This window comes from Sinohyriopsis cumingii, chromosome 19 (genome assembly GCF_028554795.1).
Source record: "Sinohyriopsis cumingii isolate HCF-2022 chromosome 19, ASM2855479v2, whole genome shotgun sequence".
Lineage (NCBI taxonomy): Eukaryota > Metazoa > Mollusca > Bivalvia > Unionida > Unionidae > Sinohyriopsis > Sinohyriopsis cumingii.
The window spans coordinates 47050096-47075526 of record NC_142979.1 but is presented as its reverse complement, the minus strand read 5'-3'; the positions used below and the strand labels follow the sequence as shown (position 1 = coordinate 47075526).

Sequence of the window (25431 nt, the reverse complement as noted above, 5' to 3'; positions counted from 1 at the left end):
GTGGTCAGTTGAGCTGTAGGATCAGAAGCAGTATTGGTGTATTTGCCCTTGAGATAGCAGCCTAGATTTGCTTGCCTAGGAGACAGGTCAAAATAATCTGTAACAATATTCTGTTTAAAGGTATTTTATGTTCTCTACTATTCCTTCTGTTTTAAAGACAACATCTATTATTTAGACGAAAGAAAACAAATGTTCTCTTCCAATCTAATATGTTTTTTTTAAATTTATGTCAGATGGTGACAAAGACAAAGTCCTTAGCTAGATCCCATTTGGTTACTGTATGTAACTTTAGATTTTCAATGTTAAAATATCAAAATTGGTAAATGAAATTAATTGTCAATACTGGCCATATCTAGAGGTCGAGTTGAGTATTGTATCTTACATACAAATTTTGTAAATTGGTTTACACCAAATGTTCTTTGCAAATAGAAATCGTTCTCTTGTTACCTCTCATGTTTCCAAATAGTTTATTGAAATGTACAAATATGTTACATCAATAAATTTTCACGTACATTGATCATCAATGCTTATTTTCTTTCTTACTTTTTATGTTTACAAAATATGTGTTATGAATGAACTTCACTAGCCACATTAAAACATCCATTTTATGATCCTTCATTCAGATATTGGTCGATGTTATAGTGCATTGGGAAACTCACTTTGATAACAATAGGGAACGCATGGGCTATGTATAGAGGTTTATAACAACCTGAGTATACGTTTGTCCTTTCGTCAGGAACGCTGTGAAAGATTTTCTTGATTTGACAGGAGTATTCTGTAGATATAGAAAACCAATCACTACGAATCTATTTCAACTATATATATATATATATATATATATATATATACACACACACACACAAATGTATTTCAAGTTATGTTCCTTGATCACATCGCCTATATATATACATATATATATATATATATATATATATATATATATATATATATATATATATATATATATATATATATATATATATATATATAAGTAGATTAGGGCCATTCAAATGTTTCAATTAATATACATATTTTGTGAAATGTATCCAATGAAGTGGTGACCATTGCAAGGCTACTAGTATGACTAAAGAATCCAGAGTGAATATGCACTTAAACATAATACTATTAGTTAAGTAATTAACGACTTAGAAAAGTTTTAATAGGATGCTTCCAGGTTAGGAATGGATTAAATGAAGACACTGAAATCAGTTTCATGAGTGAAATGTTCATAATATAATTAACCGATGAATGAATCTCACAACATACACGTGGTATAAAGTCCATCCATAGATTTAACAAACCAATGTGCACCAAGATAAAAACAAAACTGATATAAGGAAATTATATCGTTCCTAACTGGAAGTAATCTGAACATACTACTTAAACGAGTACTCAAACAAGAATAAATCATAATATAGAACTTTTAAAAAAAGTGATTTCCGTATGATCAATGTTTAGAATTTAAACCCAAACATGAACAACGTATCGAGGGTATGAAAGTATAGAGTTTACATATCCATGAACAAGGCATGATTATGCTACCAAGGGTGATGATTTTAACATATATACTAATATGAAATATTGATTAAACAACGGAACATCTGCAACTCGTGGTGTCCAGTTGACAATCACGAAGTATTTCCAGTTTCACTACTCTCGTCGAATGGTCAAATAGCCGTTACGTATGGCCCGCTCCTCCAAGCCAACGTCACCATTGACAGAAATGTGCGCTTTATACGAAACCTCACATATTTGTACGGTACGACTCCTCATCCAAGAATAAGCTAGAAATAATGACTAGAGCCGCATTGTACACAAAACACCATTCATTCGAGCACATGAATTAGGTCCATTAAATATCGTCAATTTCAGCAACATTGCTGTACGAGATTATTAATTTAATATAATATTATAACCAGGTTCATACATGAAGATGTATTAAGTACGCGCAAGATCGTGACAATAGTGACGTATGTTTTACACAGTACGAAGATAATAACCATCTCATTGAAACACTAATACCATGAACTATGTAATAAGCACTGGCAAATGGTCCAATGACGTTACTCCTAATCCATATCTTCACTACTACTACTACTACTCATATCACTACTGCAACTAATATATTCGAACTTATTTGAAACCTCATGGACACCTATAGAGTCCAACACGAGTAATATAAATATTAATATGAAAACAAAGTAACATTTTATATCATATTGTTTTGCCTACGAATCGGCAAATCAGGATCAAAATGTACTGACCATAATTCTCCCCTTTTAAAGTTATCGGACGATATTGTCAGGATTCCGAAATGTGTTCCTCCAACTGTTCCTTTGAGATGGTATGGGAAGGATGTCTTCTGATCGTGTGCGCCAAATAGTACGGTAATGAAATAGGCGACTTGTGGGTAATGAACGTACTTTTCAATGTTTCCACTGATGTCCATCCTTAGCCGCTGATTTTGACGTAAAAGCAGCGCATCCGTTTGACCTCCATTCCGCAACAGGACGTATCCCTCATTACTACGCTCTTCGATGGCTTCATGTACCTTCGCCAGTGGTGTACACTGTATTAGAAGGACTTTTTGATCCCTTGAGTCCCGGAAAGAGAGTACTTTGTAATATTGGGTAAGACCAAGGTTCAGCAAGACTTCACCGTGATGAAGTTTCACGTCGACTGCATTCTTAACAAGGGCGTAGACCTGACTTGAAAATTGGTAAATAAAAAACGTTTCTATGATATACACATGACCCTTGCTGAAGCTTTTATCATCAGAATCCTAGGAAAAATGAAGTCAGATTATACAGTATAATACACATGTCCTACAAAATTTGACCATGTTGACCATTTGCTTTTTCACATTTAACATCCATCACAAAACGTTGTTTATCTATCTATCCATCCATCTATCCATCCATCCATCCACCATCCATCCATCCATCCATCCACCATCCATCCATCCATCTATCTATCTATCTATCTATAGCTATAATTAATTTTATGTGGGTGGATTCGCCAGAGGCTAGCACGAGCTTAGTCAAAGGGAATTAATTTTGGATGACATTATTAAGAAACATTTCTCGAATTGTCTTGCATAAAATATTATATTTTCGCTCAAACTGCAAACAGATTGCTCAGAGAGAGAGAGAGAGAGAGAGAGAGAGAGAGAGAGAGATGGAGAAGAGGGAATAAACGAGAAAATGTTGTTCAGCTATATTTTACCTCTACATTTTGGCATAAAGGCAAATGATAAGTAAGGTAATATATCTGAAATTAGCATCAAGTCGTATTCGTACACAACACATTCATAGAGAAGGCATATCCCGTAAGAATATGAAAATAAGAATCAGCGATATTTGCAGTTAGTATGGTCGTGTATATACTGCAAAAAGTGTTTGCTTTCCGCCTTTGTGCCTCTATATTGGATCTCCATATCTAGTATGAACAACGTCAAATAATAGAAGATTCATTTTCTGTTATATCCCTTCCATCGTGCCAATGATCACCTGGCACATCTGGGTAGACAAGGGCTCATTCTTCGTACGATCAATGTGGAATATACAAAACAAAATCAAACACAAATAAATAGCAGTAAAACTTACCTTTTGTGAGAATAAACTTCCGCTGATACGGTGCCTTTATCGCCAACTAGTACTGGAGTTTGCACTTGTGATACACTGTCTTCATCCAGTGATAGGAGCAGCACCGTGCAGTCCTGAGTGTTGGGGGGCCTGTCCAAGGGCATAGTCACTGTGATCTTCTGTTTAATCTTCCCATAATCTTTGTAATCTAGACACAGACATGGGGAAATTGCCATGATATTTCCAATGCCTGGTTGGACATTTCTCGCTACCTCGCCATTGGGGAACAAAACCTTATAATAATAATAATGTTACCTTAACAGATTTGTCTCCCACTGTCACTGATATGTATATATATATATATATATATATATATATATATATATATATATATATATATATATATATATATATATATATATATATATATATATATATATATATATGTATGTATGTATGTATGTATGTATGTATGTATATATATATATATATATATATATATATATATATATATATATATATATATATATATATATATATATATATATATATATATATATATATATATATATATATATCATGTTGGCCCAGCTACTGTATCTATATATGACAATAGTGATTCAATTTATATAACAATTTCTTTTATCAAGTCAGTATTAAATCACCAAGAAAGAAATGTAAAATTTATTTATAGAATCTTATTAAGAAAAAGTTTGAATTAATTATTTCATTGTTAGACGCACTAAATATTAACATTATCCATATAATATTTATGTAACCTGTATGACTTTGTGCCACCATCGTTATTGGAGACATATAATGTATTCTAGTGCCGCTGCTGGCGGTTCTCAACGTGATAACAAAGATTTCACATCAAAAATACAATTGGACCCAAATTAAGTAATACACAGATGTAAAACAAATACTTTACCAGTGGAATGTATATTCTACAATATCTGGCACCTTACGAGAAAAAACAGTTTCAGATAGAGAGAAATAAAGAGAGAGATAGGGCAGGAGTGGAGGGGAGGGAGATGGAGAGGATAAAGACAGAAATGGAGATAGATTCTAACTTTGATTGACAGAGTAATGGGTCGGTCCACGGCATTTGCTGGGACGCTGATATTGATTCTGTCGTCTGCATCAGACGCAAACTCGAAACCATCCTCTGTCACGTTGACCTCCGTTGTTTTGGGAATGGCGACAACATAAAAGCAGTCCATATTTTGAAGTTCGAAAACGGCGTGTTCATTCTGTCAACAAGTCGTTTTTATATGAGTAAGGTCTTGCTTAATGATATTGCTAGCTGGTAGAGTGTTAAATTCTAGAAAGTTCTAAAATGCCGCCTCGTTTCTTTGTTGGTGTCACCTGTCTATAAATAGCGCCAGAACCTGGTTCTGCGATGTTATCAAAGATTGCCAAGCTTAAATGTTGCGATGTTGCGAACACCGTTACTAACATTTCACCGTCCTGTAGAAGATGTGCTTCCCATATTTGACACGTACAAAATAGAATATATATATATATATATATATATATATATATATATATATATATATATATATATATATATATATATATATATATATATATATATATCAGAAAGAACTGAAACAGCTATTATTTGAATATGAACACTGTTTCCAAATGTTCTAACTAATAACATCTACCCTGACGTTGAAATTATTTATTCTACGAATGTGAAATTTACAGAATAAATCGGCTCAAGGAGGAATATTTCAAAAAGGAAATTCAGTGTTTGCTTTAGAATGATATTATTGAACCAGCAATAGTAAATGTGTCTTCACTATGTATATTCTTTCGTACAATGTAGATAATACTTTTCGTCTGTTTACTGACTACATAAAGGTTAACTGTGATGAAAATGAATTCATTTAGAATGCCAGGAAATGAAAACTACATTGACAGAGTTGGAAATGAAAATATGTCACCATGTTTGAACTTTTGAAAGGATTATGTCAAATTACACTCACGGTAAAAAATAAACTTCGGTTTTTGCAACTCCAGATGGATTTTATGAGCAGAAAGTAATATGATTTGGAAATGAAATATTATCGGTCAACATTTCAGCGTTTAATGAGCGTGGTTACATCTGGTATAGATAATTGATAATCTTTTACAATGACACCTGGAAAGATCATTGGAAACCACTCAGAAATTCTTTGATTGACCTTGTGGTGCAAACGTAATATTTAATTTGGGCAAAAGTGACTTTTTCGGTGCTTGTGTTACATTTTTTCGGACATATTGTTGGAAATGGTCAAGTTAAACTTGTATCAGTAAAGGCCAATGCTATCTCTGAGTTCCCAGTGCATATCAGTAAAACACGTCTGATGTAATTTTGGGTAAGGCTGGATATTATTGGAAATATGTTGCTCAGCTGTTTTCATAATTGTTGATCCACTGACCAATTGGTTGAGGAAAAAACCCAATATTTACTGGTCTTACAAATATAAATGAAAGGCCATATTTAAAAGTGTAGCAGTTCTTTTTGCTAAAGATTTCAAGCAATGATTTTAAATGTTGTTTTGATGCAAGAAATGTGATGGTTGATTCAGAACTGATTCAAGAAAACAAAAATTGTTTTGATCATCTAGTGTGATAGTTCTCTGCAAGAAAACTAAACAAATTCCAGAGAAATTATTCCACAACCTTGATGGAATATTTGGCGTTGATATTGGTTTTGGAACAAGTTGAAATTTATATTAGTTCTGTTTCTTCTTTTTGTATCCAGGCATCACAACCCCTATACTTTCATGAAGAAAATGGAAAACAAAAACCAGAGATTATTGAGGTATATTTTGATGTTACAGAAAAACAATAATGACGTTAGGCGCATCAAGGAAACAAAATCTCATTGTAGATGCACTTACCTGTATAGAAGCACTATATTGCTTTATTTCATGTATATTTTGTATCATTTATAAGACATTCCTATGTGATGTTTTTAATTATTATAGTATCATATGCATATTTCAATCATATGTAAAAAAGCCATTATTGTTTAAACGTTTTATTGTCTTTATGACGGGATGTGTTATGTTGATATATAGTGTGTGTATAAATTATGTCAATGACTGAGCTGTATTGCGACATAGGTAAGGAAGGAATCTAACGTGACATAGGTAAGAAGGGGATATTGCGTCACAGATCAAGTAGGGAGTTAGTTGATCTTAACTCGAGCGTAACTTTAGTTCAATCAGATAGCTTGATTAAAGACTTAACGTGAATCTTAGCCTTTCGTTCAGTTTATAAAAGTCAGTAGTGAACCCAGACCTTCAAGGATGATAAAGGTATTGCTGGAGAGAACATGATGAAGGATTCAATTAAAAAAAGAAACAGGAATGATAAAACTGATTCAACAGATTCGAAAAAAGGACGATGGAGATAAACATTATGAACTTTGCTATCATCTCTTATCTATCTTTTTCTGTATGTTTTCTTGACAAATTTTCTGCTCTAAAATATAATAAGTAAAAGTGTGAAAGGATAAGCTGTAAATAATAATACTAATAAACAGCAGCAACAACAACAACAACATAATAATAATAATATTAATAATAATAATAATAATAAAAATAACAATAATCTTGACGCACGTTTGTAACATGATAAACAGTACGGATGATTTTAAAGACAGTTTTGGTGACATGTAGTAATGATATTGGTGTATTGAAGCTCGGCAACATTTAATAACGTCTGGAGCCACACTTTTCAGGCGTTTAAGGACCGGCGTTAAATAAACTCCACTTAGATTTAGGAATCTAACACAGAGTAAATTCCCACCCAGTCCTTCTTTGTGTAAAGATGAACAACAATAATTGAAGCTTTAACAGTCTATGTTCGTCTATTGCGATTGCATATTCAAATGAAGGTGTGCATTTTTCACATTTAATAATTGCAGCTGCAACAGAAATTCATATTTCTCGTCTGTAAAGCATAACGGCACCTTAGATAATCGACATCATCAACCATTCAATATTCATTAACATTACAAATTCCGAAGAAGAAATTATGCAATGTTTAAGGTTTCATATTAAGACCGTTTGCATTCAAGGCCAATTTGGCGCAGTACGAAGTCTTTTACTGAAATCATGTTGATATGACCATCCGTTCTGGAGAAGTGGCGTCCATATTTGATGATGCATGAGCGACATTATGTACGCACGGACGATTGAGAGCAAAACATCCCATATCCCTCCTGCCCTATAGCTGGCAGAGCAATATATATATATATATATATATATATATATATATATATATATATATATATATATATATATATATATATATATATATATATCCTTTACTTACAAGTTTGTTACAGTGCACTATATATTCCACTGACTATACGTCCAATGTTTGCATCAATGTCGTCACATGTTATGATAAAAGTTAGTCCGGGTTCTAATATAAGAGATACTGCATACGTAGAATTTCTCATTCGAGCTAAATTGTTTTAATTCTTGTGACGTTATAATATGATATCATCATACGTAGATATGATCTTGATCCCGTATGATATCGATGAAGTCAAGTGATTATATAAAGCTTGTTACTTTTAAAGATTTGAACTCATCGTATATTTTGTAACCGAGACTGATTAATGTAGGTTTACCATGCATTTATCATACAACCACTCCAAGCACCTGTCTTGCCACCCTAGAACTGACAAATCGTATGTCAGCAGTGATAGCTGACAAGACCTAATTAACTGCGTACACCAGTTATATTTTGGTGGAATTATACAGTAATGTAGCTTACCAACATCTCAAACAGTAAGGGCAGAACTTTATGCAATTTACGGTTACAGTCATTGTCTTCAGCACTCATACTTAAAACGTTCATTACCAGATTTCAACAAATATAAAAATGATTACGATAATAAAATAGGAGGAGATAATAATCGTCCGTTGTAGGGTCAGATGCACAAACAATTACCTCTAGAGTTGCAGGAATTTCAGTCCATTTTCCATTGATTCTTACCACTGCCTTCAGATCATTCTTTGTCTCATCATATTTCATTTTCAGGTGTATGCTCACACGACAGGGAACGATGAAGTTGAAATCACCCTTGATCCGGTAGATGTCGCTAATGAATTGCATTCCAGAAAATGATGAGGGTGTCTTGCCGAATAGTAGATTGGTTCGATCCCGGTTTGACAACGGTTCCGCTTTGATACTGTTCCGTCTCGGTATTCGTGCAGTGATTCTGGGATCATCATGCAGGACGATTTCACTGAAATGTGGTACATTGTGCGAATCATGTTTTAAAAAATATGATGCACATTCTAGTCTTATTAATCATACTCCCGTTTTCTGCATTATATCATGTAATCAACTCAACAAAACCCAGACCAGCCTTTTCAAGAAAGATCTATAAACAAAGGACAGCTGGAAGAAAGTGACTTGGCGAAATTGTCTCGAAATGTGTAACAAAGACGACTAAATACAAAAGAAATGCATTTTCTTCTCCGGAAATAATTTATAGTGACTGGTAATGATGTCTAGGAGTTTTAAGTATCGATCAACATGTGGTTATAAGATTGTATATATAATAAATAGTCTTCGAGGAGAAAATAGTAAGAACTAGATTACCCACCATAGAAAGCGTTTATAAGGAAGAACTATTTAATGTACGTACAACAGATTGGTTTCGTCCTCTTCGTCTAACGACTCGAATCTGAAAGAAACTAACTGACATTGAAAAATAATCGACAAGGTTTGTGTCTTTATGAGGAAACTATCTCCAGCAAATGTAAAATCGTACAGATCAAAAACGGTCATTATAGAACAGAACTGAAGAGATTTGTATCGATTTGACGTGTAAACAAAATCATGAATACATACATGATTCATATACAATAAAGTGTTGCATAATTGAATGGATAGATGAACAAACCATGGCGATACAAATATGTGTGAACATAAAATACTCACAGAGAGAGAGAGAGAGAGAGAGAGAGAGAGAGAGAGAGGGAGAGAGAGAGAGAGCGAGAGGGAGAGAACTGAATACCGAGAGAACACAATCCACATTGGAATACGCATATTTACCATATTTATATTTTCCTGTTGTTAAATCTTCAATTTTGAGTTATTGCAGTAATTTATACATGCTTGGCTTTTAACAACAATAGGGATCATTATAAGATTTTCTAAGTAAGAAGCATGAATGAAAGATTAAGACAAATTATAGTCATCTTCGGTAGTCATCTTCGATCTCATTATTTACACAAAGTTCACATTTCCTTTCATGTCGTTCGTTTCCTACGTGTCGACCAGTCTCTATATTTAATTGCTGTGATGTAACCCTTAATTTGCTTAAAGCCTTTCTGTGTCAGGGATAAACAATTGTTCTATCTATATACATATGTGAAGTTTTCGAAGCAACTAGTCAGAATAAAATGTATTTAAGTCGTTTGATAAGATGCTATAAAACGAAAGCTATATCTAATGAATTTGGATATTACCATACTTGTCTAAATTCTGAGATCAGCAGTATAGTTCTCACACTAGAAAACCAGTTTTTTTTTACTCTTTGTAATCGGCAAGCATTAATTGATATATTATTTGGACAATATAATTATTCATGTTTAGTAATTAGTAGAGGTACTTAATCATGCGCACATATATTTAATGTGGATATCGGCCCAATATTCATTACAACCAACGTATTGTTGGTTGAATGTTTAACATCTAGTAACCATTTGCAATATTTTTTATGCACTCGTTCTTTATTTTCTGCTTTGAAAAAACCCGAAATTTTACAGAAATAAGACAAAATTGGAGATATAAAAGAATCAAATAAATCAAACAGCATATTCACTGGACATTGTAAATTATTAGTGTTATTGGGAAGTACGTACTTTGCTTTGACATCTTATCTATCAATAATCTCTGTAGCTAAACTCAAGTCCTAAAATTGTCCACAATATCTAGAAATACATAGCCGTACTGAATAGAAACGTCTAGTCTTTTCGCGTTTGCATGTAACTTATCTAAGGAAGCTTGTAGACCATCTGCTGTCTCTAAAATATCTCCGTATCATCAGCAAACAAAACACGATGAAACGACATTTATTATATAAATTCTCCTATGTATTTCATTGTAATGCATTTATCATATCATTTATATTAACAGAAAACAGAAGTGGAGAGAGTTCGTCACTTTTGAAGAAGCTCAAGTGGTGACCAATAGAAATAGCGTGAATGCGAGTTCAAGTACTTTACACGTGACTGTACTGAACTGTAAACATATCTTATTATGGTGAACATTTTTCAAGCCACCCCGCATATAATTTTTTACCATAGACTTTTTTCCACATAATCAAATGCTTTTTAAATCAATGAAAGCAGAGAAAAGCGTTTTATTTTCATGGAGTAGCTTTTGAATAAAATATTTAACATAAAAATTACGTCTGCTATAATATTATTCTTCTTAAAACCAAATATGATATTTAATTACACAAAAGGACAATCTTTTTGTTAGTTTTGCAAGTGAAAAAGTTTCCTATACACTGAGTAATGTTATATCTGTATAATTTTTTGCGTCGGTTGTCTCAACTTTACAGAATTTTGTATAATAAGACACTTGCCACCATTTTGAAGAATAATTACCGCTTCTGAAGATTAGATTAGAAAGTTTCAGCATGTAGTGTGGTAAAAGTAGCATTGGCTAATATATTCATCTAAAACTGTGTCAAGACCTGGGGCTTTGTTGTTGTTTACATTTGTTACACCTGAGCTATGATCTTCAATTATAGTTGGAGCATTCGACGCTGCAAATATCGGCCAGCTTCAATACTCAATTGAACGTTTGATTTTTATGTTTATACTCTGCTCTAGATGACCACTATTATTTTCTTATAAGTTTGTTGTGAGCATTATAAAATTTTCACAAAAATCACAACAAACATTCGAATAATCATTAAATAGAATAACAAACTCTAGTGAATTTAATTTTCGCACATCATGCAATTTCTCTCTCATGATCACAGAGTAACCTACATGTTCGGCAGAACTTTTGTTTTCGATATGTAATGCCTTCTTTTTAAAACAGATTTGAATGAATTGTAATTAATCCAAGCACAGTCATATAGTTTCCTGTTTTATCCACATTCATCATTAAACCAAGGAGCAATAAATTTAATGCAAATTTTAAACTAACCATCATGAAACTGATCCGTGTGTTTTAAATGTCGAGTTGCAATTTTGGTAATAAGGAACGTCAATGCTTAAAGATTTTCATTAATATTTGTTCTATGAGTCGAATACTACTGCCATTAAAGTGTTCTTTCAAACTTTCCATTGTCTCGTCATATAAAAGCAAGAAATATCCTTTTTAGAAGCAGAAAATATAACAGATTATAATAAGACTATAATATGAAACAAATGGAAAACGGAACAAATATTTTGAGGTGGGTATACCGGATAATAGAACAACAACATTTCTCGCTTTTCAAGAACATTTAGCAATTTTAAATAAATGTTGCGAATGCAATTTATTCGTTTACGAAAAGAATACGTAAAGCAAAAGGAACATATTTTTTTATATTATATCCAAGATTCCAAACAAAGGTTGAGCTACAATATATGACATTAAACGTTTAATGGGATCACATGGTACCATGTACGATTAATGAAAGCAGAGCAAGCACGTGATTGCTTTGTTGTTTCTGTTCATGTCGAAATTATATAAATAGCGTATAAACATCATTATCTATTCTAGGAACATACAACTTATGAGTGTAATTTTATGACAAGTTAATCGTCTCACTAATATGAAGCTGCAACTTTCGGACACTATCTGTAATAAAGAATATATTGACCACAGAAAACTCCAACCAGTCATTATGAATCTCCTAATCTCGTGTGCCAAAGCCCTTAGTACATGATTTGGTTATATTCAAATAAACTGGTTTTGACAAAATCCAATTAAAAGAAATATAACAGTATTCAATAATAGAAACGGAGACAGATGTCCTCTTTTTCTTTTAATTATCTCGCTGTATGAGCCTTATCTATTTTTGATGTATTACAGATATTTAAGTGCTCCCTTGTTGCGAGTCATCATGGTTTAATTAACGTAGAGCTTTGATGAAATGCTTCTATCATCCATTGAGAAGCATATAATATCATACGTTTCTGAGTACACATCTAACATGGGATAAATTACCTAGTATGGAATGTTTCAGCATACATGTTTACACATATGACGTACTTCATATCATAGTCAAACTGGCGTAATAATAATTCTCTTTGTTTCAGAAAATCAAGAGTCTATCAGTGAAAAAGATTATTCGAGACTATTATTTACAAACTAATTTTCTCTCAGCTAGCCTCTACTACTATAAATTTTGAAGAGTACATGCTAAATCTGTCCTTTTTCCGAAAACAATTTGTTTATTGAATATAGTACCTAATAATGCTCACTAGGAATTAATATTTGTTATTAGAATTCTTCAAAAAATATATTTATAATGGTGTATTTATAAGATTTTATATGTTGTGAATAATCTTCAAGGAAACGAAAATAAGAAAATGGATGAATTGTGATAGAAAAAAATTATTTTAATTTATACAGAGCAAATATTTAAAGTACATACAAATTCATGTCGTAATCCTCTTCATCCGCTGACTCGAATCTGAAAGAAAAGATATGATAGTGAAAGCTAATCGGGAAGGTTTGTCATTTTATGAAAAGGGACCACCAAATGTCAAATTCTTGCGCATGAGCATTGGTTATGATCTGAAGAAAACTAAACAGAAAATAAGGCCCTTTAATTTTGTAGCAGAAATGAGGACAAATAATTATATATGAGCATAACGGATACTATGATGAAGAATTCAAGTGGTTCTATCAGGGGAAATTTTCAATTTAAAGAAGAAGTTGCGATGGCCAATTTATTTCTTATAAAGACAATTATGGCTGAAGAAAATGGGTTGTTTGTTATGCCATATTTAAAATTCCAAACAAAGTTCTCCGTGGGACGTTCTGTATGTAACAAATAACGTTTAGTCCTTGAAACTGCGGATAGTAATATGTTTACATCTGAAGGGATTGAACGTGCCGGATTCACGTGCATTTGACGCTTATATTTCCATTTTAAAAAGCCCATAGTTTCCCTTATGTTGAAGGAAAAGAGAGTGACGAGAGTAGGTTGACTTAAATGACACTAGAATAAGGATGTCTATCGCTTCTCTCCAGAACATTTAGGAACTTCAAACAAAACGTTTCGTTGAACAATTATTCTTTTAAGAAAAGCATAGGTGAAGTATCATCTCTTCACATCATAGTGAACCTTATGCAACAGCAGCCCTCTTTCTTTCAGAAAAGCACATCAGCGTGAAGGATTAGTCACGTCAATTATGTATAGCTAAAATAATTATGTCTAATATATCCAATACTACATTAAATTTGGAAGAATAGAGGACACATATTTCCCTCTGCAAAAAGCCTTTCATTTGTTGAATATAATACATGATAATGTCTAAGAATGAAAATTCTAAGTAGTCTTTTCAATAAACATAGATGCAATAAACAATCTTTTGATGGAAACGAAAATTTGGAACTGGATGACTTATCGTATAAAGAAGTTATTTTAATTTACAATGAACAAATTAATAATGTACATACGAATCCATATCATGGTTCCCTTCGTCTTCTTTTGATAACGCGTTTCTAAAAGAAAATATATGGTATTGAAACATATTCGGTAACGTGTTTGATTTTATGAATAAAGAAACATCAGAAGTCAAACTCTACACATGAGCATTTGGCATGAACTGAAAAAATTTAACAGAAAATAAGGTCTTTTAACATGTGGAAGAAAAAATAAAAAGAAACCAGGACAAATAATTATGGATGTGTATGTCTGATACTAGAATAGGGAATTCATTCAATTATATCGGTAGCAATTATGAATTTAGAGAAATATTGCTATGGACATTTTTTAAATATACAAGAATATCATAGCAGAAGTAAAATGAACAGTGTTATTAATTAAGTCATACTTCAAATTTCAAACAAAATTCTCCGTGACAAGTTTCTCAATGTGAGAAGCAATATTTTGTCATTGAACATACGGTCGTACTCTTTTCACATTTGATGAGTTTTGATGTGACGGATTCTTGTAAATCTGATTTGTTTTCCTCCCCCCACCTCTCTCTCTCTCTCTTTAAGAAACGTCATGTATTTTCTTTTGTTGAAGGACAACTGAGTTCTGACATCAGACTGATTTACTTGACACGCCTTTATGTATAAGAAAGCGTTAACTACATCCGAATTGTAATGTTTGTTCAATATTTAAAATGAGGCAGTAGTCGCAACCAAGTTATTGTACGTCAAGTCTCTCCTTGCGTTCATAACAATACAATCCACTTAGGTGAAATATGACGTTATATCCACGATGTCATGATGTAAAAATTGCAGTATTCAAGCTGTTTACAAGATGAAAACTCATTGGATAAGTCATGTGAAACAGTATCAAACTGTTGATTTTATACCAACACAACAACTATTGGATCAGATCAATATCAGCCAGGAAGAGAGATCAAATCTACAAATACTTATGACTTAGGCTGATATTTAGTCTTTGGTAATCCCAAAGGCCTTCCGTCATTATTTCTTCTCACACATGTTCCACAGTTAAAAAAGACACGAACATAAGCGAAACAGTTTCAACCCTAGATCAGGCTCCAGTGGTAATTTGCAACGTTTTCCAACAGTAGATTAGTGTCGAAATTAAATGACCTACTTTTGGCCTTAATCTGCATCTGCAACTGCAAGGTCGAATGTATGCCGATAGCTGCTATTACCTCATTTATTTACGGAACAAGGACTGAAGGAAAAGTTTCGAATCCATCGAACTATTTTTTCATTTGCAACTTCTCAATGTTATTGTCCATCCAATCGTAGCAATACTGGAGGTAATATGAATATATTGAGGTTTTCTTTCCTACGAAGAAATTTCGGGCAAATAAAATGAATGATTTTTCGTCAAATTACTACGCCAACATACATTCAAGCCATTTTTTGTTTATCTCGCAGATAAAACTGAGGTGTTCTGAATGTCTATTCCGAAGCAAGTTATTGTTAGATCCGTCCCCCGTACGTCTGCTGATAACTTTCTGACATGTTCTTCAAACAATATTCTTTCCAAGACTGTTTTCATGGCAACTCCACTTTAAGCATTTTTAAACTCAATGAACTGTGAGAAGAGGTTTCATCAAGTATTCGATTGAACAGTGCCATAACAAACTTTCAAAGAGTTTTCGATAAATTCAATTATGAACACATTTATCATAGTTTGAACATAACTTATAAGAAGAAATAAAATCAGCATTCATGTATAATTAAATAATTCACGAGGAAGAACTACATTTTCGAATTTATTTTATAAACGAAACTTCAGTTTGCATTGAAAAATTTTAAAATTGTTTTGTGGTCATATTTTCAAAGAGTGTCCCATAGCGTCCCTAGAACCAGCTGACAGACAGAATTGACCTTAAAAATCAATCAGAATTACGCTTGATATTTTTGTTTACTATAGATTTACTATTCATTATTGTAAATGTACAAAATATTTTGTGTGAATATTTTTTACAAATTAGTTGCTAGAAAAGTAAAACATTTTAAATGAAAGGAGATTTCCGTTTAGGTTTTATTTATAGGTCATTTAGTACAGTTGCATATATGTGAAAGAGGCCGGGTGTATGAATTTATTCACGAGATTACATCATACCCTAAAACTGCATTTCTCACACATCATTATTCATGGATATGTGTTAGTGATTTGGATTTTTAACGTAGCTTTAACAATTTCTAAGTCATATCGCCACGATGTCTGTACTGTGTCAGTTTATAGTGATGTATATCACGGGGGCATCATGCTGCAGACATGTAGCATGATGTTTCACCAAGTCACATTATCCTGACAACAGGCCGACTAGTCCTAACACTAACTTCTTACTGCTGAGCGCCAAGCGAGGCAGCTGTTAGTAACATTTTTATAACTCTTTCGAATGGTTCGACCGGGCTTAGAACCCGCGACCTACCACATTCGAGGCGGACGCTCTAACCACTAGGCCACCGAAGCCGTCTCGTTATTCAGGGAACACATACATTGTTCGAAGACGTTTTTGTAAACAAATTCGATTGAAGACTGAAGCATGTAATTAAAATAAACAAAAATAATTGTAAATATTACTATTGAATATAAAATTTGCTTGGTTTACTGAGACATGAACATCGCTTCCACGTACATATTTTCGTGAATCTCGTCATTCATGCAACACACTATGCGTTGACCTGACGCAAGGAGAGTACCTTAATTTTTAGATCTATGTGCCTTTTGAGATTTTGAATCATACATATCGTCCTTCATGTCACTATACGTATCTAAGTTTCCTACTGTGAAGTCAGCAGAGCTTCCTTGAAAACCCAAATAAATATGAAAATATTTTCTTCATAGTGGCAGATAAGGCTTTGAGTCATGGCGTCGAATATAATATGATCTGGGAACTAGGTGTGTTATGTATATTTAAATTAATCGTTTGTCTGTTAGATTTAAAATAGTTTTATTCCTTTCCATGTTATTGTAATGTAATATTGTTTACTGGACTTGATTTTTTTTTCAGAACTAAGTTCAGTTCTGTTTGACTTGATTTATTTGTTTCATTTATTTCATTCATGTAAGTATCTAATGACAGAAGCATTGTATCTAGTTGCTGACCTTAAAATCAGTGACAGTTCTGGTAAACAATTTTTGTAAAGAATAATGAAGCCCGTGTTAATTTGTGAACAAACTTCTATTTTTTCCAGAAGGATGAACTCTTAAGCCCCATCCTGGAATCTGTTTTGCGTTTCGGTTAGTCTTATAACTGATGTTATGATAATAATTATATCAGTCGTGCCTTAATAATTTAGAAGTCAAGTTGTTTTATGTTGTCTAGTTTGGGTCGTAAATTTTATTTTCTTTAAATTACTGAATTTCAAGTGACTGTGTTCCCTGGAAATACTGAAGTTCTCTAAATTAATTCTTGGACAAAGACATTTACCGGAATTTATACGGAATTCAAAAACTTGCATATTTTCTGTGATTCAACAAGAGACTGTTGACACATCAGTACAACGATGACTATTGCATACGTCATCGCCTCCCACCTAGGATTTTCATCGGGATTTGAACTGTGATTCACTTAGGACTATTCATTGATAGGACTTGCGTTTTGAATTCTTGGATTATAATTTGGATTTAATTCGCAATATCGTAAGTTCTTTTTTCTTGTTGTTGTTTTACTTTGTAGTCTAGGGAAATAAATTATTTGTTAAATTTACAAAGCTTATTTTCTTCACTCTTTTATGTTACTATTTTTTAAGAGAATAGACTCGTAACAGATCAGGAATAAACTCATACTTTATTCCTTTGATGCGCTTTCGTATGATCCTCGTGTAATCTGTTCAGGTCGGTAAGTTATACCTTCAAAGTATTTTGTGGAATGCTTTTAACGTGCTTTTTCATGTCAATTACGTTACTGGTTGTGGGCCGAGATATAAATATAATCTTTACATCTATATACAACACTTGCATACAAGAACACATATTTGTAAGAGCTAATTAGCTATCAAACACAATTCACTCTCAGAAACTAAACAAAAGAAGAAGAAGAAAAAAAAAATTGGATATGAATATTCCCAATACTAACTCATTTCTAATTTTTCACACGACCTCTTCTATGATAAACAGATCCAAAACAATCGAAAACATGACCTGATTGGTGTAATATAAACTTGGTCTTTGTAACTGTACTTAATACACATATTGCGCTTAGTTTCCAGGTCTTGAGTGCTGTTTCTATAGTTGTCATGTGTCGACTGGATAAACAACTGACGACTGTAAATACCATGTAGTGCACTGAAGGAACTAGCTACATTAGCCATGCTTCTTTAAAAAGTAGCACTCACCGCATTTGTCATGATCAGTGTCTGTCTTTCAGCAGAATACAACAAAAACACGTGTTATCCAATTATTTTAGTGTACCTAATGCTTAATGAAAATTTATATGAAAGGCACAAATAAAAATAAACAAAATCCACTTTTATTTGTAATGGGAATTTAGCATATTATAAAACAATGCAGGCACAGTATATTCCGACAAAAGGTTGGGGATTCAAACTATTTTCAAGCAATTGCTGATAATTTCATGACAAGCCATCATGTCTTCATTACATGCTTCCTATGACCAGAAATATATCTTGCTCTTGTTGCACCTGGAGGGTAAAATCCCTCCCAAAAAAGTTTTCATTTTTATAATAAGTCCTTTAAAGGATAGGTTCGTTTTACAAAGATGGACTCGTACATTTTTTAATTTATTTACATAAGAGATAAGGGCTAAATACAAATCTGAAAAGGGAATTATCGTAATATATATCACGAACACATGGTGAACGTCAAATTGATAGGGATTTTCCTTAATCTAAGTTCAAGGTATCAATACAATATGGTACATGTTTTAAGTGAAGAACTGGATGTATTTTTTTTTTTTGAAGAACCTGGTTTCGTTGATTCAGTTTCTGTGACCTTGGACTTTGATATTGGTATATGACATATAGACGGATGGACTAACATCATTACATAATACGCTTTGACTCATGGAAGGTATATACATGTGAGAGACATAAAAGATGATTGATGTGTGTTTGAGCTGTTCATTGTTCAGATCTAGCTGAGAGTATATGTAATAAACAACCTCAAGGAAACGAAATTTAGGATCTGGATGACTTATCGCAGAAAGAAGTTACTCTAATTTACAAAGAGCAAAGAAATAGTGTACATACGAATCCATATCATGGTCACTTTCATCTTCTGATGATGACGCGACTCTAAAGAAAATAAATGCCATTGAAAAATAGTCAGCAGGGTGTTTAATTTTATTAAAAGAAACTATGAAATGTAAAGTTCTGCAGCAGAAACTTTGTCATGTTACAAAGAAAACGAAACAGAAAATAAGGTTCTTTAATATGTAGAAGAAAAAGATAAAAGGAAAATCAGGACAGATTGTTATCGATATGCATACCTGATACTAGAATAAGGAATTCATTCAGTTCCATCGGTAGCAATTATCAATTTAGGGAATTGTTGCTATGGATATATATATATATATATATATATATATATATATATATATATATATATATATATATATACACACAAAAATATCATATGAGAAGCAAAACGAATAGCGCTGTTACTTACGTCATATTTCAAATTTCAAACGAAGTGCACCGTGACAAATTTCTGTATTTGAGAAGCAATGTTTTGTCATTGAAAATATGGTCGTACTCTCCTCACATATGATGAAATTTGACATGAGGGATTCTTGTGAATCTGACTCCTACGTATCTCTCTTTCATCAGCTCTCGAAATAAACATGGTTTTAGATATGTTGAAGGAGAACAAAGTGGCGAGAGTAGACTGATTTATTTGACACGCCTTTATGTATAGGTAGATGTTAACTACCTCTGATCTAGTAACATTTGTTCAATATTTAAAATTAGGCAGTAGTCGCAACCTAAGTTCAAGTACGTCAAGTCTCTCTTTGTATTCATAACACTACAATCCACTTAGGTGTAATATGACATTGTATCCATGATGTCATGATGAAATAATTACAAGTTGAAAGCTCATTTAATAATACAAGCGAGATAGTACCAAACAGTTTGATTGTATACCAGAACAACTCCGCTTGGATCAGCGCAATATCAGCCGGTAAGAAAGATCCAATCTACAGGGAACGATATATGACCTAGACTGATATTTAGACTTTGGTAATCCCATAGGCCTTCAGTCAGTATATATTCTCACACATGTTCTACAGTTATAAATCCGAAATTAACCATTTCAACACATAGCAGGTTCTAGCGGTAATTTGCGAAGTTTTCCAACAGTAGAGCCGGAATCAACTGACTTACTCTTGGCCCTATTTTGCATTTGCAGCTTCAACGTCAGCTGTACACGTGATGCCTCGAATGTATGCCGATAGCTGCCATTAGCCTCAGTTCGGTCCACCTCACTTATTCACGAAACAAGGATTGAAGGAAAAGTTTCGAATCCATCGAACTATTTCTTCATTTGCAACTTCTCAATGTTATTGTCGATCCAAAAGTGGAGGTGATCTAAATATATTGAAAGTTTTGGGCGAATGAAATGAATGATTTTGCTGCAAATTACTGCAGTGATATACAGCCAAGCCACAATTTTGTCTCGCAGAGTGTTTGCTAGATCCGTCCCTTGTACGTCTGCTAATACCTTTCTGACATACTCTTCAAACAATATTCTTTCCAAAATTGGTTCAAGGCAATCTCCAATACCAACATAATCTTTGAACAGAAATAACTATGCGAAGGGATTTGCCTAAGTACTTGTTTGAACAGTACCATAAGAAACGTTGAAAAAGTTTCGAGAATTTATATTTTGAACTAGTATATCATAGTTTTAAGATATTGTATTAGAAGAAATAAAATCATCATGCATGTAGAATTGAATAATTCACGTGGAAGAATTTATTTTATAAACGTAACTTCAGTTCGCATTTGAAATTTTTAAAATTGTTTTATGGTCATACTTTTAAAGAGTGCCCCATAGTGGCTCCCGGAGGCAGCTGACAGACAGAATTTCCGTTCAAAATGAATAAGAATTATGCTTGATTTTTTTCTTTTCCGTAGATTTACTATTGATTATAGTAAATTTATAAAAAAATGTTTAGTGTAAATATAATTCACAAATTATTTGTTAGAAAAGTTATTATTTGCAATGTTTAGGTTTTCTTTATAGGGCATCTGGTACAGTTGCATGTACGTGAAGGAGGCCAAATGTAATAATTTATTTACGAGATGACGTCATCCCCATAAACTGCATTTCTAACACATGGTTATTCATGGAACACATACATTGTTCGAAAACATTTTTGTAAACAAATTCGATTTAATACTGAAACATGTAATTAAAAGAAACAAAAATAATTGTAAATTATTACTATTGAATATCAGTTTTGCTTGGTTTATTGAAACATAAATCTGGCATCCAAGTAAATATTTTCGTGTATCTCGTCATTCGAGTAACGCACTGACCTGACTCACGCGGAGCATCTTAGTTTTCTAGACCTATGTGTCTTTTGAGATTCCGAATCATACATATCGTCCTTCATGGAACTATACTTATGTAAGTTTCTGTTTGTGAAGTCAGCAGAGTTTCGTTGAAAACCCAAATAACTATTAAAAAATATTTTCTTCAGATGCTTCAGGAAATGTTTTTTTTTTTGCATGCTGTGTAATCCGCAAGAGCAAATATGATCTGGGCACTGATGACCTACAATAGTGTGCGTGTATAACTTAATTTAAGGGGAGCAAAACTTCAATATACATACGGTTCCATAAGGGGTTGTTCTTCCTCCATTTGTGGCGGAAGGTATCTAAAAGGAAAATAATCGACATTGCAAAATAATTGACAAACTGCATTTATGATGAAAACAACGCCACAAGACGACAATAACTGTATATCACCATTTGGGCAGATGTATATGGATGTACGAACGATGATAATTATATATTTTGGCTAACTGTACCTGCAATAAAAAGAAAAAACCCTATCACGTCTGGACGTTGAAATAACGGCCGAAATTAATTTTGTCTAAGATAAGAGGAGTTGTTACTTTTGTTTTGGGTTTAACGCCATTTACAGCCCATGATAGGTGATACATAGCGGTCGGTATGACGGGTGGATGATGAACCCCGGAAAACTCCGAAAAGATCCATAAACCTATAAATAACTACTGACAATCTTTCACTGCTAAAAATGTGATGATAGTGATCGGTAAACTCAAGTGCTGTAAACCACTCGGCCACCCGGAGCGCCCAGTAAGAGGAGTTAAAGAGTCATCAATCAAGAGAAATCAATAGTTTTGATGCTCATGTCTAAGTTAGATTCCAAACGGCTATCCATGTGCCGTATGTATGTGTGTGATAAGAAAGTTTCTTTAAATGTGCTAAGTACTGTTTTTGTTTGATTTGATTTGACGTGTCGGTTTAATGTGATGGAACATATGGGATCGTACTTTAAAAGTGCAGCTTATCATAAGTTGAAGGACAAAGCAGGAAATATAGTTTATCATTCAAGATTGGCATACTTTTATTTATAAGAAAGTGTGAAGTGTACGAAATCTACCATTGGTCGTTGAAACGTTGAAACTCATTAAATATAAGTTTAGTTTCGAGAGTAATGGGCTGGTTTGGATTGACTGCTTAGCCAATGTGTCTTAAATATATTGGTCTTGATTCCTTTGTCCTTTAAAGCACGGTCCGAAATTCCAAATATTATTATTATCATTGAACTAGTCTATGTTGTACTGAAATACATTTACAGGAACGAGCCTCCAGAGACTATTATTACCATTAAATTTGATTTGATTTTATCTCCCGTGCTAATTACCTTTACTAATTCTTTAATAAATAAAGCACAACCGATTCTACGATAAATGTTGAATTAACACATACAATTTTCCTTGTTATATTTTGCAGAAACTTCAAGGACAAATTAGTATTATTCTAAATGCCTTGTGGGTTGTTGAACATTTTATTAAAAACAGCCTAGTTAAGTCATGTTCTGCGTATCGTGATCAGCTGATCCTGCTGTTGGAAAAATTGTCAGTTTAATTTAACAATGCTGGTTTGTTTTTTACTATTTGGATTTGGAAGCATTTGGAAATCGTCCGTGCCTTGCCCAGCGAAGGGACCGAGTATCTCCTATTTACTCCAGCAAAAGATCGGTATGGACTGGCAAAATATTTACTCCGAAGACGTTGACCCTCTTGGAGCAGAGCTGATCGTACGCTACCTCGAACTAAGGAAAATGCCCTTGCAAGGAAAGTAACATCTCCTGGTAATATTGGTACCCGAATAACCCTTCTTCCAACGTACAGTCAAAACGTTCCAATATACCATTGAGCGGTAAGCAGATTTTCCGAGCGACACACTCTCTGTATTTGCTAACATTTTAACAGCCTCCTCATCCCTCCAGTAGCCATAGTAGATTCGTGATAACTTTTGTTAATTGTTAATTATTCATGTTTATGGTCTAACTGGTCTTCTACAAATATTTAAATGTAACAAAGCCGACTATGACCAATGATCATTAAAATATATTAATATTTTTTTTTCTCTGGAGACGGAGTATAAATGTCATAACTCTTTGGGTCTGACCCAGGTTCAGAGGCAACGTGCGTCAATGTTTATTCTGCCTGATCTGATGAAATATTTTCTGAAACTAAGACGGCGTCTGCCACAACCTGCGTTTACTTTCGTCCGGGCCCGACCGCGCTTGGATCAGTATATTCAACTAGACTTGACTTCTGTTTGTGCTTCGAGGGATTGTCTAAGTGTCCTGTGCGTTGGTGTTGATATTCTGCCTCTACTAAATTGTCTTTGTTTGATCACCAGTTTGACCTATTGGTCTGACTTCTTCGGTTCCGTAGTCGGTACTGTGGTCGATATTGCAGACGGTGCCTATGTTCGGTACCTGTTCATCGATATCAACTTTAACTACTCATGTCGGTAGGTGATGATCTTCACCGCGAGTGGGACTAATCCCATACGTACTTAACGGTCTTCATTTAGGTTTCTAACCAACTATTCCTTATCATTATTAAAAAAAGAGCGCCTTAATGCCATGGGGTATAGATTGTGTATAAATTGACAAAGATCATATCCATAGATGCGATCATCTTTGCGCCAAGTGATATACCTTATTGATGTCACTATATGAGCCATGTTTCGTAAGAGATTTACTGCCTCTGTATTCCTCTATGAAATTGCCAGGCAAAACAGTGAGGCGAGACTCAGAGCAAGACTCGATATAAATAACAACTGAAGCTACCAATTTACTGCATAGCGATGATAAACAGATATGTTATATGGTAATCTGTTCGTTGTATAACCTTACCACATCATTCATGTTTTAAAAATCCATTTGCCTTCTGCTTCGTCTATGTTGTTCTCTTTCAGAGCATACATAAATGAGTCTTCGTTCTAATAGCAGAAAAAGGCAATCCGTGAGGTCTTCTCTCGGTAGTCCTCAGCGACGAAATTATACTTTTTACGAGCGACCTCTGCAATGATGACAAATTGTCGAGTCGTAAAGGCTAGGTTTTCGGCCTTCTCTTTTGCGTTTTGTCACCGTCTACACATACCTCTTCATATTTTCGTGGTTCCCAGCTTAATGTGTTACTTCTGTGCGGCTCCAGAGTTGGGTTGGTGGACTCGATCATTCGAATTAGCTAGGTAATTCTGCCATAAATTTAAGGTTGGAGTTGAGACATATATAACAAACAACATGACCAAGCTATTAGACAAATAATTCAACTCGTATATAGTGAGTTATCTAGCCGGCATTGCTTAAAACAAGCCATGCATATACACCACAAGGATAGGCAGGCAGCAATTTAAAAATTGAATTTTTCACGTCTGTTGAGGACTTCGAAACCATACCCACCCTAGGGTAGTTTGAGAACAAAACGGGGGTGGTGGAAACCCAAATAGAAAAGATATTATTGATCACAATGATGTTCTTGTGCATCAAGTATCTCAGAAAGCCGTAAATACTGTAGGACAGGATCTTCGAAGACGCGTAGCGAGAGAACCCAGTAAGGCGGGAGATATCGTAACTGGAAACCTGGATATTGATTTGCTTAGGGTCAGTGGCATATTTAACTCTGTAGGCGCACAATCAACGGATTAGTTAATCTCCAAGACGAGGACATTTAAAAGTATGCCA

General features: G+C 33.7%; 1 protein-coding gene across 1 annotated transcript; it reads right to left on the bottom strand.

Annotated features, from left to right (window-relative positions):
• Positions 1–1139: 1139 nt before the first annotated feature.
• Positions 1140–19481, bottom strand: LOC149775646 (uncharacterized). The gene is made up of 8 exons (XM_089943572.1): positions 19443–19481; positions 14241–14285; positions 13210–13248; positions 9250–9288; positions 8547–8844; positions 4658–4837; positions 3606–3877; positions 1140–2708 (listed from the first exon to the last, which is right to left on the bottom strand). The coding sequence occupies exons 1-8, from the start codon at positions 19448–19450 to the stop codon at positions 2210–2212; spliced, it is 1380 nt and encodes a 459-aa protein (XP_089799698.1). The 5' UTR covers positions 19451–19481; the 3' UTR covers positions 1140–2209.
• Between the last annotated feature and the right edge of the window lie 5950 nt (positions 19482–25431).

Bases quoted from the DNA above. Each gene is read 5' to 3' on its own strand.
- LOC149775646 (XM_089943572.1), bottom strand. The intron at 8,845-9,249 runs GTACGTACATTA...ACCACATTTCAG, and splicing joins GAGGACGAAACCAATCTGTT to TGAAATCGTCCTGCATGATG. The intron at 2,709-3,605 runs GTAAGTTTTACT...CCAATTTTCAAG, and splicing joins GAAGTTTATTCTCACAAAAG to TCAGGTCTACGCCCTTGTTA.